Source organism: Triticum urartu, chromosome 5 (assembly GCF_003073215.2).
Source record: "Triticum urartu cultivar G1812 chromosome 5, Tu2.1, whole genome shotgun sequence".
Lineage (NCBI taxonomy): Eukaryota > Viridiplantae > Streptophyta > Magnoliopsida > Poales > Poaceae > Triticum > Triticum urartu.
The window spans coordinates 335,256,751-335,271,657 of NC_053026.1; the positions used below are offsets into that span (position 1 = coordinate 335,256,751).

The window sequence follows — 14,907 nt, forward strand, 5'->3', positions numbered from 1 at the left end:
CCGGGAAAATTCAAAAAAAAAATCTAGGTCTTTGGGATGAAACATGAGTGCACAATCTACTCTTGTGTGAAGTTTCATTGAAAAATACAAGAAAGATGTATTCTCAATAAAAAAGACAAAAAATCTGCATGTATGAAAAAAGAACAGTTTGAATGGATAGTAGGTCGGAGTATATTTTTTTCACCACATATACATTTCCTGATATATTTTAACGAAACCTCGCATGATAGTAGACTGGGCACCCAAGTTTGATATCCCAAGATTTTTGTTTTTTTATTCTTTTTGGTATTTTTTGTATTTGCAATTTTCATATAGAGGGTGTATTTTCCCTACGCATCACTTATTTTTTCCCGCATCGCCACGTAGGTTTCGGACTCTCGGCCCGGTCGATCTCTCCACGGCGCAGCCCACAAGGCGCGTGGGGGGTCACGACTGCCGACCGATCCTTTCCGCCTTTCAGCTCGCTACCTAGATCTCTCTTCCACAGGGGAAGTCGCCGAGGAGGAGGGAGGGCGAGAGTATGGGGCGGGAGGTGTCGGAGAGCTGCGTTGATGGGGTGGTGATGGAGATGGTGGCTGCCTACTGCGGCCGCTTCTACGCCGCCAAGCCGGAGCTCGCCGCCGGTCGCATTGAGGCCATCGGCTTCCAGGTTGGCCATCAACTCTCCGAGAGGTAAATGAAGGAACAGTCTCTCCCATCTCTCCTTGCTTGGATCCCCGTTTCTTTCTTGGCTGGATCTGTAATCTCTTGCTTTGACTCGCACCGATCCGTCACGTCCCACCCCGTACCAGATCATTAATTCCCTGTTCGTCAAGCGGTGGGAGCTAATTGCCCCCGATTTGGGGCCAACTGTGTATGCGGATAAATCTTGAGATCGCATTCACAAATTCTTGGTAGGATTTTAATATAGTGTAGATAGGAGTTAATTGCCTGATTTGATTGGTGCCAAGATCAAGCGGTGACCTGACCTCTTGCCTGGCAGTTCGTATTTTGGTTTCCTTGCAATCGAGTACTGAATTTCTAGTACTTTGATTTTGGACTGCTCTAGAATTACCAAGCTAATTTGAGCTTGAGCATGGGTCAATTCAGTGACCTACAAAATGATTATCTTCTCAAGTAGGACAATTTCATTGCCTATTTCTTTAAATTCCAGAATTTAAATAAGGTTACCATTTAATTTGTTCAGAATTTACAATTTAGTAATGCTAAAGGTTCCGTTTCTTCCAATGGGCTATGTTGAAGCACCATCGGCATCAAGGCGCTACTATTGGTGTCATTAGTATCAAACAGCCCTGCATACCTAACCATATGCAGTATTTTAGTTAATAAACCTACAAGTCACTCGCTTTTTACTGGATGTTTGTTATTTAGCAGAATCTCTTTGACCTGCACTATTGCACTTGTAGCAGATCCTGAAAAGCGAGATACTTGTTCATGAGACAATCAAATTGACACTTTCTGTTCATATCCAGATATACGATGGAGCGCCCTCGATTTACTGATCATCTTGAGGCAATCAAATTTATTTGCAAAGATTTTTGGTCAGAACTGTTCAAGAAGCAGATTGACAATCTGAAAACAAATCATAGGGTAATTGAACAGATAACTAATACTCCATATTTTCTGTTCATATTAGACCTTGATATAACTTGACTTGCATGCAGGGCACCTTCGTTCTTCAAGATAACCATTTCCGGTGGCTTACTCGTGTTTCTCTAGATCCAGCAGTAGAGAGCACTGATGCAACTGAGAATGACTCTGGGTCATTAGGTGATTCTGCAGCCCAAACAACAAGCATGCTTTTATATTTCCCATGTGGGTTAATAAGAGGTGCTCTGACAAACTTGGGGATTCCGTGTGCTGTCTCTGCAGACATGTCAAACCTTCCAGCATGTGAGTTGAACTATTCTTTTCCATGATCGTTATATATTTAAGTCTGCGATTTGAAAAAGGAGGTTACATGATCCATTGGATAGTATTTCTAAAACGTCCTGTCACCCACCATACTTGGCACATCAACCAATCCATAGAGTCGAACAAGTATTATCTTCTCCAGATCGATAGATTACAATTATTCGTGAGTTTGATTCAAAAGATACCATACATACTTTCCAATGTTGCGAGCTGAAATCCAGTGGCACGGGGACTAGTTTAATGTAGCTATGCACTTGTGGATTAACATAAACTATATCAATTGTGGGCGAGGTTTGGACTAGTATCTGTTTGAGTTCGTTTGGTTGTTCAACAATATAGAATGCATTTGTTTCATGTCTGCTTTTTCAAATTGATTTCAGTTGCTGTGCAAAGCCTTTTCCTTCTGATGTTCCTTCAATTGAAATCTCAAAGTAATGTTCCCTTTTTGAATATTTCAAACCTCCTGGAAAGACGAGGTTTTTAACTTTTTATGTGTTTAAGCTATTCATTAATAAAGTCAGCACCTATTGTATGCATTTGGAAGGACATCACATTCTCCCTTCTTTATTTGGCAGCCCAGATTTCCTCTCCTTTTTAAATTTACATTAGGAGTTGAGCATGCCAATCAGTTTTAGATTTCCGATCACCACTTCATAAAGTCCGCATTTTGTGGTCTCTGACAAATAACGATTCATCATTCGACAGGTTCTTTCGTGGTGCGCATAAAGACATGATCTGCGAGAAATAGAACAAGTCAAATATGAATCCCCTGCCCGTGGTTCAAGTATTTTGGACGGTAAAGTAAGAGTAAAGTAAGAACGTTCAGATATATTTTACCTGACTGTATTGTAGTGTTTCCTCCTTTGGTCAAATTTCAAATATTTGTTGTTATTCTGTGATGCAAGGTACTTTAAAATATTTGGTCCGGAGAATGCATGTAGCTATCCAATTTTTCATCTGTCAGTGTTGGGTTTTTATTGTCACATGATAGTGTGGATGTTACTTGCCCAAGCTCTTAAGCTGCTTACCCTACTACTACATCCATCGCACTCTAGAAAAGAAAGATGAACATGCTGGGGCTGGTCTATGGATTTCAGGAACTGCGTCCATTACACATTTATGTGTGCGTATTGAGTTGCTCTGACATACTTAACAGATGGACCAAAATAAATTGCCAACATAACGCCCCAGATGAACAATTTAGAACAGCGGCGAGCATGAAAGGAATGCAAGAGAACCTCCAAGCCGTGTCTCCACAAACAATGCTCTCAACATAGGAAAGACGTTAAGGACGCTGCCATCGCCGGTCCGGAATCGAACCTTGGCTTTTGCCCAGAGACAACCAACCTAGTGATAGACAGCTTTCCTCACTGGCTTCCTCCGGTGGCCGGCGGGGAGATCAGGAGGAAGGAAGGATGGTGGCGGCACCTCACTCTCTCTCACTAGGTTGGTTGTCTCCAGGCGAAAGCCTAGGTTTGATTCCGGACCGGCGATGGCAGCGTCCTCAACTTCGTTCCTATGTTGAGAGCATTGTTTGTCGAGATGTGGCTTGGAGGTTCTCTTGCATTCCTTTGGTCTTGCCGCTGTTCTAAATTGTTCATCTGGGGCGTTATGTATGACGTCGTGGGTCAGTCCAAGATGACAACTTTCTCGGGGTTGTCTGAGTCTCGCTACCCACCTACCAGTCTTTTCGGCACTCAAGGGTGATTGGTGCATCGGTAATGATAGTTTGTTTGGAATTATTGCTCTCTGGAGGTGACTGGCGTTGGTCAAGACACGGGTTTGTTGGTCAGTTTAGGACAGGCCCTGGAGCGTTGAAGTTATATTGTGTGTGTTCGAGTTGGAGTGGTGTTTGCTTCTCACCGAGCTGTGATGGAAGCTTGCTTGAATTTCTTGTATTTTATCATCTGCCTTCTATAAAATTAAGGCACTCAAGTTGCAGGTTAAAAAAAAGATGGACCAAAATGATAATCCGAACAACTGTTCTTATAAAGCTATGGTTCAGTGAAGAGCAGCTCAAAGCGATCAAAATCAATCTTTTCCTATTCTTTTACAACTAGACTAGAGATGATTGCTGGATACATCATCTGGTTCAAGCGTTTTGGCCACCTTCAGCTATGTTTCGTGGTTCAGATCTGCAACCGCAACCGCCATCACCTTTACCGCTTGCCGAGTTCGCTCTCCACTCTCCAGCTATCGAATCATCTGCAGCTTGCTGGCTAATTGGACCAAGAAGCGGCATTCGACAGGTGTGTTGGATCTGAAGAGCATCGCCATAATTCCAAAGCTAGTAGGTTCCTGGTGCCTCCTGTTCCCAAACAAGGGTCTTTATTTTCCCATCATCGTATCTAAATTTTAGACTCCAAACAAACATAGTAGTATATGTTTGAGAACACTAGTTACTCGGAAAGACCAATGTAGGCTACAAGAGGCAGGAGGGTGAGCAGAGGAGAACATCAGCGGGTAGATATATATGCAGCGGTTGGTATGGTCTATTGAACAGAGAGCTATAGTGTAGTTAGTGCAAGGGGGCTAGGACAACATATGCACACATGTGTGTACTTTAGATAATTGTTTCTTGCGAACTCACTCCTTGAGGCAAAAACAAAAAAACAAAAAAAACTGGATCTTGTTCATTCAAGTGAAAATATTTTCCTTTTTCTAGAACACGCAGTGACGGTACCGAGCATCTTCTATATTATACCAACTGGTTTTTACCAAAGTTGATGAAAACTTCAACTCAAAACCATTTATGCACTGGAGGGGCCGTTTTGTCTTTTGAGCTGAAGCTATTTATACATCACATGCCAAAACCGATGAAATCAAGGGGCATTACTTGATGTGACTGGGAGTGCATGTGAAGAAATGATTAAGAGAGTTGTATTTGCGAGAGAGTTGAATGTTACTCCAAAGAAGCACCACCTCCCTTCCGAAATGACCAACGACCCAGAACCCCAAAGGAGCTCTTTACAATGGGCTTCTCAACCGTTCCATCCATGAGTACTTCCTATTAATTTGCGGTGGCTATGCCAAGATCACGACAAGTGCAGTAATTTCGTTTCCTCATGGCTGCAAGAACTTGTTAAAAATACATTAATTTACACTTTACTCAGGAAGACAAATTAGTGGCTCAAAAAGTGAAATATAACTCTATTTTGATGCACATATTTTCTTTGTGTACAACACAACTAAAGACGAAGGTCATATACAAGCAATACGTTCTTAGTAGAGCATGTAAGGCCATAGGTAGACCTTCCAGGCAGCCTGGGCATCATTACAACTCATCTCTTAACCTTATCCACCGTACGGTTGTCCAGACATTCCAATCCTTTTGGAATCCGTTTTTCAGACAATCTAACTGTCAGATGAGAGGCTGGTAATCGATCCACTGCCACTTAAGGCCTTGGAAGCCCATATTTTCCACCGGGGCGTTTGCATTGCACCAGCATGGTCACACCCTTGACGGATTTACCATCTGGCTCAAGAAAATCAGCCATCTTCAGTTATGTTTCGTGGTTCAGATCTGCAACCACTTGAGCCCTTAGAGCCGGCCGAGTTCGCTATCCAGCTATAAGATGCTGGGCAACTTACTGGTTACTCGTAGGCACCACTACATCATGAGGATGATCAAGAGGCATCCGCGTAAAGTGTTGGATCAGGCGGCACAACTACAGAAGATGATCAAAGTTATGTAGCTACTACGTTCCCGGTGCCCCCTGTTCCCAACCAAAGGGTGTTTATTTTCCCACCATCATATGTAATTGGACTTCGAGAACACTAACCCGAGAGGCCAACCCAGACTACAGAGGCAGAAAGGTGAGCAGAAGAGAGTGGATATATATGTAAAGAAGATGACCAAAGGTGAGAGCCTCACAACAGCGGTTGGTATGGGTCTATTGAAAAAAGCTAATGTAGTGTAGTTAGTGCAAGGGACGTGTACTTTTTCTTGGTGGTTCACTATTCTCAAGACAAAATCCCTGGATCTTGTTTCTTGAAGTGAAGATTTCTTCTTCTTTCTAGAACCTGCAGTGATGATACCGAGTGTGTTGAACAACCGAGTTGAATGTCACTGCATTCTGCAAAGAAGCGGTACCCCTCTGTCAAATTGACATGTGACCCAGACCCGGCAAAGAAAACTATACAATGAGCTTCTCGACCGATCCATCCATGAGTACTTTGAACTTCTCCTGTCCACAAATATAAGATGTTTTGATTTTTTTTTGTGAATTAGATGTATATAAACTTGTTTTAGTGTATTTGTTCACTTATTTCAGCATGTATGTAGTTCATATTGAAATATCTAAAACACCTTATAATTCGAAACGGAGGGAGTATTAATTTGCGGTGAGCTATAGTACAACCACGACGAGTGCAGTATTTGTGCCATAAGAGCTTATTAAAAATCACTAATTTGTAGTTTGCCCAAAAAGTCTGGCATGGCTCCACGGGACTGGCGCATCCGCCTCCTATTGGCTCATCTCCCCGGTGAGTGTGTGGTAGGAACCGGATCCCTACTAGGGTGTGATCTCAGGTTGTAGGGGGTGGAAGGAGGGATGGCGTGGAGGAAGGCGTGGTCGCGGGCGTTGGGGCGCCGTTGTTGCGCACGCGCGCGCGCGAGAGAGAGAGCAGGGCAGCGGCTAGGGTTAGGTCTCCCGGCTCTCTAAGGAAGCCGAGCAAATATGATTGCTTCTTACTTAATCCCAAAATAGGTCCTTACACGAATTTATATAATCCTCCTAATAAGATAATTGGGCTAAGCTCCTAATAACGATAAGATAAACTGGGTCACAACTAACTAGGCTAAGAGCAACTCTAGCAGACCCCGCATCTGGCCCCGACTCACAAAATAACCGCCAAAATGCGGGTCCGCGTGGAAAATCCCGCCCGAACAGAATCCGCAAAGGAGGCCGGCCCGCAAAAAATTTTGAGGGGCGCGGCAAAATCTCAGCCCCAACCCGCGAATACGCGAGTTTCCCCCTCGCCGCTGCGGTGCCCTGCATATAAGCGGAAGCGGTTGGTGGTGGGGGGGGCATTTCAGCCCACGTTTTCCCCACCAACCACCTCCCCTCTCCCTCTCGCCCCGTACGTCGGGCCGCCGCCCAAGATTCCGGCGAAAGTAGCCGGCGGGATCACACCGAAAGGCCGCCACACGCACGAGGCCTCCCCTCTCCCCTCCTGCGTCGGCGGACCGGAAAGTTGCAGATCTACGACCCTTCATCGCGGGCTGCCGGATTTGTCTTTTCCGGCCACTGGAGGCTGCGCCAAGCGATGGAATAGTCGAGGAGCATGTAACGCCCTCGATGTGGCTATATCTCCCACGTGTCGAAGCACGACTTAGAGGCATTACCGCATTGAAAGCAATGTCGCAAGTGAGGTAATCTTCGCAAACAACCCATGTAATACAATAAGGGAAAAGATACATAGTTGCCTTACAATCGCCACTTCACACAATTACATGAATAAAGCATTACATCAACCAGATACAATCAAGTTCCGACTACGAAACCCAAAATAAAAGAAGACTACCCCAAATGCTACACAGATCCCCGATCGTCCCAACTAGGCTCCACTACTGATCAACTGGAAACGGAACAACATAACGAACGCGAATCTCATCGAGCTCCTCCTTGAGCTCAGTTGCGTCACCTGCACGGTTTCATCGGCACCTGCAAACTGGTTTTGGAAGTAATCTGTGAGTCACGGGGACTCAACAATCTCACACCCTCGCGTTTAAGCCTATTTAAGCTTATAGGTAGGGTAAAAGGTATGAGGTGGAGCTGCAGCAAGCGACTAGCATATATGGTGGCTAACATACGCAAAATGAGAGCGAGAAGAGAAGGCAAAGCACGTTCGAGAATCTATGATCAAGAAGTGATCCTAGAACAACTTACGTCAAACATAACTCCAACACCATGTTCACTTCCCGTACTCCGCCGCGAAGAGATCATCATGGTTACACACGCGGTTGATGCATTTTAATTAAGATCAACTTCAGGTTTTCTACAACCGGACATTAACAAATTCCCATCTGCCCATAACCGCGGGCACGGCTTTCGAAAGTTCAAATCCATGCAGGGGTGTCCCAACTTAGCCCATCACAAGCTCTCACGGTCAACGAAGGATATTCCTTCTCCCAAGACAATCCGATCAGACTCGGCATCCCGGTTACAAGACATCCTCGACAATGGTAAAACAAGTCCAGCAAGACCACCCGATGCGCTGACATCCCGATAGGAGCTGCACATATCTCGTTCTCAGGGCAACACCGGATAAGCAATCCGTACAACTAAAACCATCCCTCGAGTTTCCCCGAGGTGGCGCTGCAAGGGGCTCTAGTTTGGACCAACACTTAGACAAGCACTGGCCCGGGGGGGGGGGGTTAAAATAAAGATGACCCTCGGGATGCGCGACTCCCAAGGGAAAAAGGCTAGGTGGCGAATGGTAAAACCAAGGTTGGGCCTTGCTGGAGGAGTTTTATTCAAAGCGAACTGTCAAGGGGTTCCCATTATAACCCAACCGTGTAAGGAACGCAAAATCCGGGAACATAACACCGATATGACGGAAACTAGGGCGGCAAGAGTGGAACAAAACACCAGGCATAAGGCCGAGCCTTCCACCCTTTACCAAGTATATAGATGCATTAATTAAATAAGAGATATTGTGATATCCCAACAAAATATCCATGTTCCAACCAGGAACAAACTCCAATCTTCACCTGCAACTAACAACGCTATAAGAGGGGCTGAGCAAAGCGGTAACATAGCCAAACAACGGTTTGCTAGGACAAGATGGGTTAGAGGCTTGGCTTAACAATATGGGAGGCATGATAAGCAAGTGGTAGGTATCGCAGCATAGGCATAGCAAAAGAGCGAGCAACTAGCAAGCAAAGATAGAAGTGATTTCGAGGGTATGGTCATCTTGCCTGAGATCCCGAAAGGAAGAAGAACGAGTCCATGAAGAAGACAAACGGACGTAGTCAAACGAATCCTCACAACACGACGTTACCGGATTACCGAGAAGAAGTACACCGGAAAGAAAGCAAACAACGTAGTAAACAATCATCACATAAGCATGGCACGATGCGTAAACAAGTATGATGCATGTCCGGTTTAATGAGGCATGGTATGGCAAAGTGCACAAACAACCCTACAAATTAAGTGGGGCTCAATATGCAACTCCGTTGCATATTGACGAAACACCACGTGACTTATTTAGTTCGATCTCGTTTATGTACTCAACAATATTAAATGTTGTTAGCATGGCAAGAGTGAAGCATAAAGAAACTACCCATCTAGGCAAGTTTAAATGAGGCCGGAACAACAAAACAATAAGTCTGAAAACTCCTCATGTGCATATTTTAGGTTTTGTACTGTTCTGCCCTAAACACAATTTTAGAGTTGTTAAACATGCAAAGTAAGGCCACCATGTTAAAGTAGGCATTTTTCTACCCCATTTACATATAAAGTTTATTAAAATCCGAGCTACGGTTATTTAGTTATGAATTAAAGCATTTTAACATGGCATATGGCAAAAATACACAAACAACATTTTTAACATTTTTAACATGGATGAAAGTTGGATATTATTAAACTAGATGAAATTCTAAGCAAGTTTCATATTTGGAGTTTTAACATGTGATGCATAGTTCAAGAGTTATTAAATGCATGAAGTACAAGGGGTTTTCTGTAAAACGGGCAAACTCTGGATAATAGCTAAAATTCGCAGACAGGGAAAAACACTATATGGGCCTAAACTGAGACAAGCCCAACAGAAAAAAAAACAAAATGTGGGGCGCTGTGGGTGGCCTCACCCATGGGCTTCGGCCCATTTGAGGAGGAGGGGTTAGGCCGGCAGGGGCGCTGCGCTGGGCCGGTTTGGGATCGAGGCGTGGCTGCGGTCCACGCGCGGGTCAATGGGCTCGGCCAGTTCGAGAACTGCTCGACGCAGCGAGATGCAGAGGCGGGGAGCGGCAACGGGAGCTCGCCGGACTCGGGCGAACGGCGACCGGAGTGAGCGGAGGTCAGGGGACGACGAATCCACGCGGGAGCTGGGCGGATCCGGGCCCGGGGATCCCATCCTCGACGATGGACGGAGCTCGGGGAGGCGACACCCCATGGCGGCGGCTGGAGCCTGCGGAAGAGAGAGAGAACATGAGGGGGGAAGAAGAGGGAGAAAACTGAGGCGGGAGGAGAGGATACAGGGCGGCGGCTGCTCATCTTCGGTGGGGTTCCGATCGCCGGCGTCGGCTGGACAACGAGGCAGGGGACCTGCTGGTCCAGCAGCGTCGTCGTGGTGGTAGAGGCCGCCGGTGGCATTGTGGATCGAGGTGCAGGAAGGGGAACGGGGCGCTCGACTGCTGCTGCTGCTTTGCGGGCGCGCGGACGCGAGGGGCTGCGAGCGCTGACCGTCTCTGCGAGCGCGAAGGCGAGGAAGAAGGATTCATGGGGATCGGGAGGAGGAGCGGGGTTGGACAGGCACGGAAACAGAGGAGGGATTTTGGATCGGGGAGGATCCCGATGAGGAGGAGACAGGAAGAGTGGGCGGCGCTCGGGAGGATCCCTAGAAATTAGGGATTTGTCTGATTTGGGTAGGTTGGACTATATATATATATATATATATTATATATATATGGAAAAGAAGGGAGTTGGATCATCCGATCAAAATCCGACGTCGAGAATAGATAGGCTAGGAAAGTCTAAATAAGAAGGAGACGTTTTGTAGATGTTTGGGGATGATCCGGACACAACGGTGGCGACAGTCCGGGTCGGGTTCGGGACAACTTTCGGACGCGCGCGAGGAGGGCCGCGGGCGAGAGAGGTTAGGTTGGGTCTGGCGGATTGTGAAGAGCGGGTTGGTCTGAGAGAAGAGGGGAGAGATGCAGCCGGCAGGTTCCGGAGACCGAAAACGTCCGACGTTAGACCGGCTATACTGCCGCTATAGTTATCCGTTGGGGCATCAAACGATCTCCGAATGCGATGAAACTTGACAGGCGGTCTATCTACACTATAATAAGACCACACGTCAACTCTCATCCCATTCCGAGAACATTTTCCGGCCACTTATAAAATACTATTTCGGACATGCCGCGGGCGCGTGCAAGTGTGTCTGGGCTCAGAACGGACAACGGAAGGAACTGGGAGAACCCGGACGAATGCAAGTTTTAAACATGATGATGCAATGCACATGATGACATGATAGATGCAACACGCAAGCAATGACATACACACGCGAATAACTGGAGGACACCTGGCACATCGGTCTCGGGGCGTCATCACAACACTCCACCACTACAAGAGGATCTCGTCCCGAGATCTAGAATGGCACCGGAGGGAAAAAACGAAAGAGAAAGAGAAGAGGTAAAACTAAGTTGCTTCTTTGACAAACGAGTGAAACCAAAGAACCTTGAAAAGGTTAAGCCATTTCGAGAGAAAAAATACAACGGAGATGAGCGAATTTGAAAGCACTCCGTTAGGAAAGAGGAACGAGGAAGAACAAAGTTGAAAGCACTCCGGTAGGGAAGAGTAATAAGGACGAACAAATTCGGACAGCACTCCAGTTGAAAAGAGATGCAAAGCTTGAATAGGCGAAAAGAACTTGAGCAAAGGGGCACAATACTCCGGTAAAAAAAAGATGGGGAAGGAATAAGAATGATATAATTTGGACAACACTCCGCCTGTAAATGGAAGGAATTGGACATGATCTTGACAAAACAAGATGATGGGTCGAAGAGAGCAGCATCACAATGCCTCCGGAACAAATGAAAGAATGCAATGAAAAGAACGGAGAAGAAAACAACATGTTCTACCTCAAATGAATTTGAGAGAGCATCCTTAAAAAGAAGGATTTAACAGAGTTGTTGGGAAACCAACAACGAAAAGAACAGGCTTGTTGAGGGCTTATGGAAAACATCTCAAGAACTTGAGGTGAAAACCTGCCATAAATGGAAACAAGATTGGATTGATATGAACAAGGAGACAAGAAACTTATTTCACCGGGAGGATAAATGAAGAAATTGGGTCATTTATAAGCACCATAGATAGCAACAATCCTTTTGGGAAGGCTTTAGGTGAAATATAACCCAAGATAATTCCAACGAAGAGGTTGATGGATTTAAAATATCTCATTGTTAACAACATGTGAATCATGAAACATGAACTCAAATTATCAAGAATGACATAATACCACCTCCAATGATATGGTAGAAAGAATTGCACTCCGGATTGCACGAAGAAGAATACTTGAGCTCCTTAGAAAAGAATGTTGATGAACACTTCGAGAAGGAAATTAAATCCTTGATGAAACCATCATGTAGAACCTTCATGAAGAACTCCGGTAACAAAAGGATGATCAAGCGGAAGGAAAGAGAAGTTGAAAACGCAAGGTGAATCCTTGCAATGATTATATGGATCTTCGCGACGAGATACAATGGAAACTTGGAACTGCGGAAAAGAAAGATAAAGCATCTTGAACCGAGAATGTGATATGAAGAACCTCCGGAATAAGGAATTGAATTTACTCGATGAAACAAGAATAATAATTACATTATGCTTATCCTTCACCAATTAAATTGATGACAATCAATGGATTTGACATATTACTTATTCTCATAGAAAAGATTAAGAGAGATATAACATAAACTTGGGAAGGTCTTCAATGAACCATCGGTAGGATTGAAACACCGAATAAATTGATATGATCACCATGGAAGAGAATCTTGAGCAAACCACCGTAAGGATTGAAAATGAACGAAGTAAAGAAAAAGAATCACCGGAAAGAATTAGCAAATGGACGAAGGAGCATGCTAGGATTTAGATACATGAGACCGAAGGGGTCACGAGCTGATTAGAGGTCACTTGAACGATGCATCGGTAAGATTTAGATAACGAGAGCTGAAAGCTGAGAATAAATAATTCTGAGATGATGGGCTCCGGAGAATCAAACTGAAAAGACTCCTGAATTGCACCGGATGGGTGAAAAGAATTCTCACAATCGAAAATAATTATGAGAGGATGGCAACAAGCTAGCACCATGAGTCTTGAAGAGAATCGAGCCAGATATGGAGAAAAAAAAATCTTCTTCGGTCTTCAAATGTTGAGAATGACGACGAGAAACACCACGAAGAATTATTGAGGCACACTGGAATGAAGAATGGAAAGGTTGAGCCAACGATGAAAGAATTTTGATAGATCTTGGAGAAAGACATTTGACTGATGACAATTCATTCTTACGTCAAACTTTGAAAAGAATTTAGGATAGCTCCGAGAAAATTAGAAGAGTTAAGTAAGATCCTGGGAAAAGACCTATGGGTTAGGGCCCACTCAAAAGAAACACCGTTGAACGATTACTTGAAAAGAAGATTACACTGGTTGAGTTAAACGGCTTGAATGAGATAACCACCTCAAAATAGGTTTAACGGATCTTGACAAAACTCCCGAACAAATGAATAGCGAGAAGTAAATGATTATGAGATGCACCGGCATGAGAAGGTATTTGAAACGAGGAAAAGGATATGATCGGCAAAGCTTGAATTGGATCCACCGGAGGAGAAAAAGGAATGACGAATGACGAACTAGAAACTCCGTTAGAATCTTCATGAGAAACACCGGGTAAGAACATTGAAAGGAAAGAAAGAAGAGACTTCACATCCATAAGATGGATACTTGATAAAGAAATCCAAAGCCTTAAAAAAAAAGGGGGGGGGGGGGGGAAAAACAAAGGAAACTTGGAACGTATGAAGCAAACACTGTTGAGAAGAACTGATAATCGATCTTGCGAATGTTGAAGTGATCGGATCCACTTGAAGAGAGACACACCGGATGAAAATGATTGACATGACAATATCGATTATCATGAAGGATTGATATTCACATAGGAGTATGAGAACACCGCTTGGGGAAGGTATGGAATCAACATTTGACTTCGAAGCAACTCGAATACCACAACTCAAAACAAAACAAAAGATTGGCTTGTAGAATAAGCAAGAACAAACATATGATAGAGATTTCGTCCGAAGTTTTCGTGGTGGGGCCTACACGGGCTCGATCGTACAACACCATCATGTACAAGGCAGTGCACATGACATACGAAGCGTCCCCGAGTCGGCATAGCCAAGGACTCTTTTAAGACACAATGAGACCACTGTAAAACCAACCATGGATAGGCAGACCACTAGACGTCGAACCCCAATTTCATATCATACATCTGTCGGAAAGATATCCTAAGAGCTACTTGAATTCCCACTTATAAACTCCCGAAACTCTCCGGTTGTGCAATCGGGTGTTGGGGATACAAGGGAAGCATAATATCTCACCCAAAACTAGCAAATCCTACATCCAGCTGTATCCATCCTTCAACACATAACTAAGAAATCTTCGGAAATCGTTTACCTCAACCTTCGAAAAGCATCCGTTATACGAGTTATGGCAATACTCCTGAACTCCCGCCCCAGTACTGGGTGGCGTCGAGGTTATCTCACCAACAACTGCATAAAAGAGATTTTCGATGTCGGTGAAACTCAGGTATTCCAGAATCTCAACGATAAAATTGTGATGACAACACCTCGGAGCTCAACTCCCCGGGACACTGCCACAACCCCTAAATGTCAGGAGGCACCAAGAACAATGTTCTCGTCACAAATCGATCGAAACGATTCCAAGATACCCGCGTGATCCAAAAAAAAAATTTAGTGACATTTGAGAAGAGAAGAGTCAAAACTCTACGTCAGGATGCCTCACCAGAGCGACGAAGGGACTCAGGAGTAAAAAGAATTCCTAACTCTCCGATATATATAATCCTAAATGACTCAAAACATTTTTTCTAGACTCAACAACACCAATGATTCGTTCAAGCAGGGGGCTCCTAAGGTCGGGGAAGGCTCTGATACCAACTTGTAACGCCCTCGATGCGGCTATATCTCCCACGTGTTGAAGCACGACTTAGAGGCATAACCGCATTGAAAGCAATGTCGCAAGTGAGGTAATCTTCGCAAACAAC

General features: G+C 44.7%; 1 protein-coding gene across 1 annotated transcript; it reads left to right on the forward strand.

Moving 5' to 3' along the window:
* Positions 1 to 369: 369 nt before the first annotated feature.
* Positions 370 to 2,870, forward strand: LOC125508890 (trafficking protein particle complex subunit 6b-like). The gene is made up of 4 exons (XM_048673686.1): positions 370 to 672; positions 1,473 to 1,590; positions 1,665 to 1,893; positions 2,620 to 2,870. The coding sequence occupies exons 1-4, from the start codon at positions 521 to 523 to the stop codon at positions 2,646 to 2,648; spliced, it is 528 nt and encodes a 175-aa protein (XP_048529643.1). The 5' UTR covers positions 370 to 520; the 3' UTR covers positions 2,649 to 2,870.
* Positions 2,871 to 14,907: the final 12,037 nt, after the last annotated feature.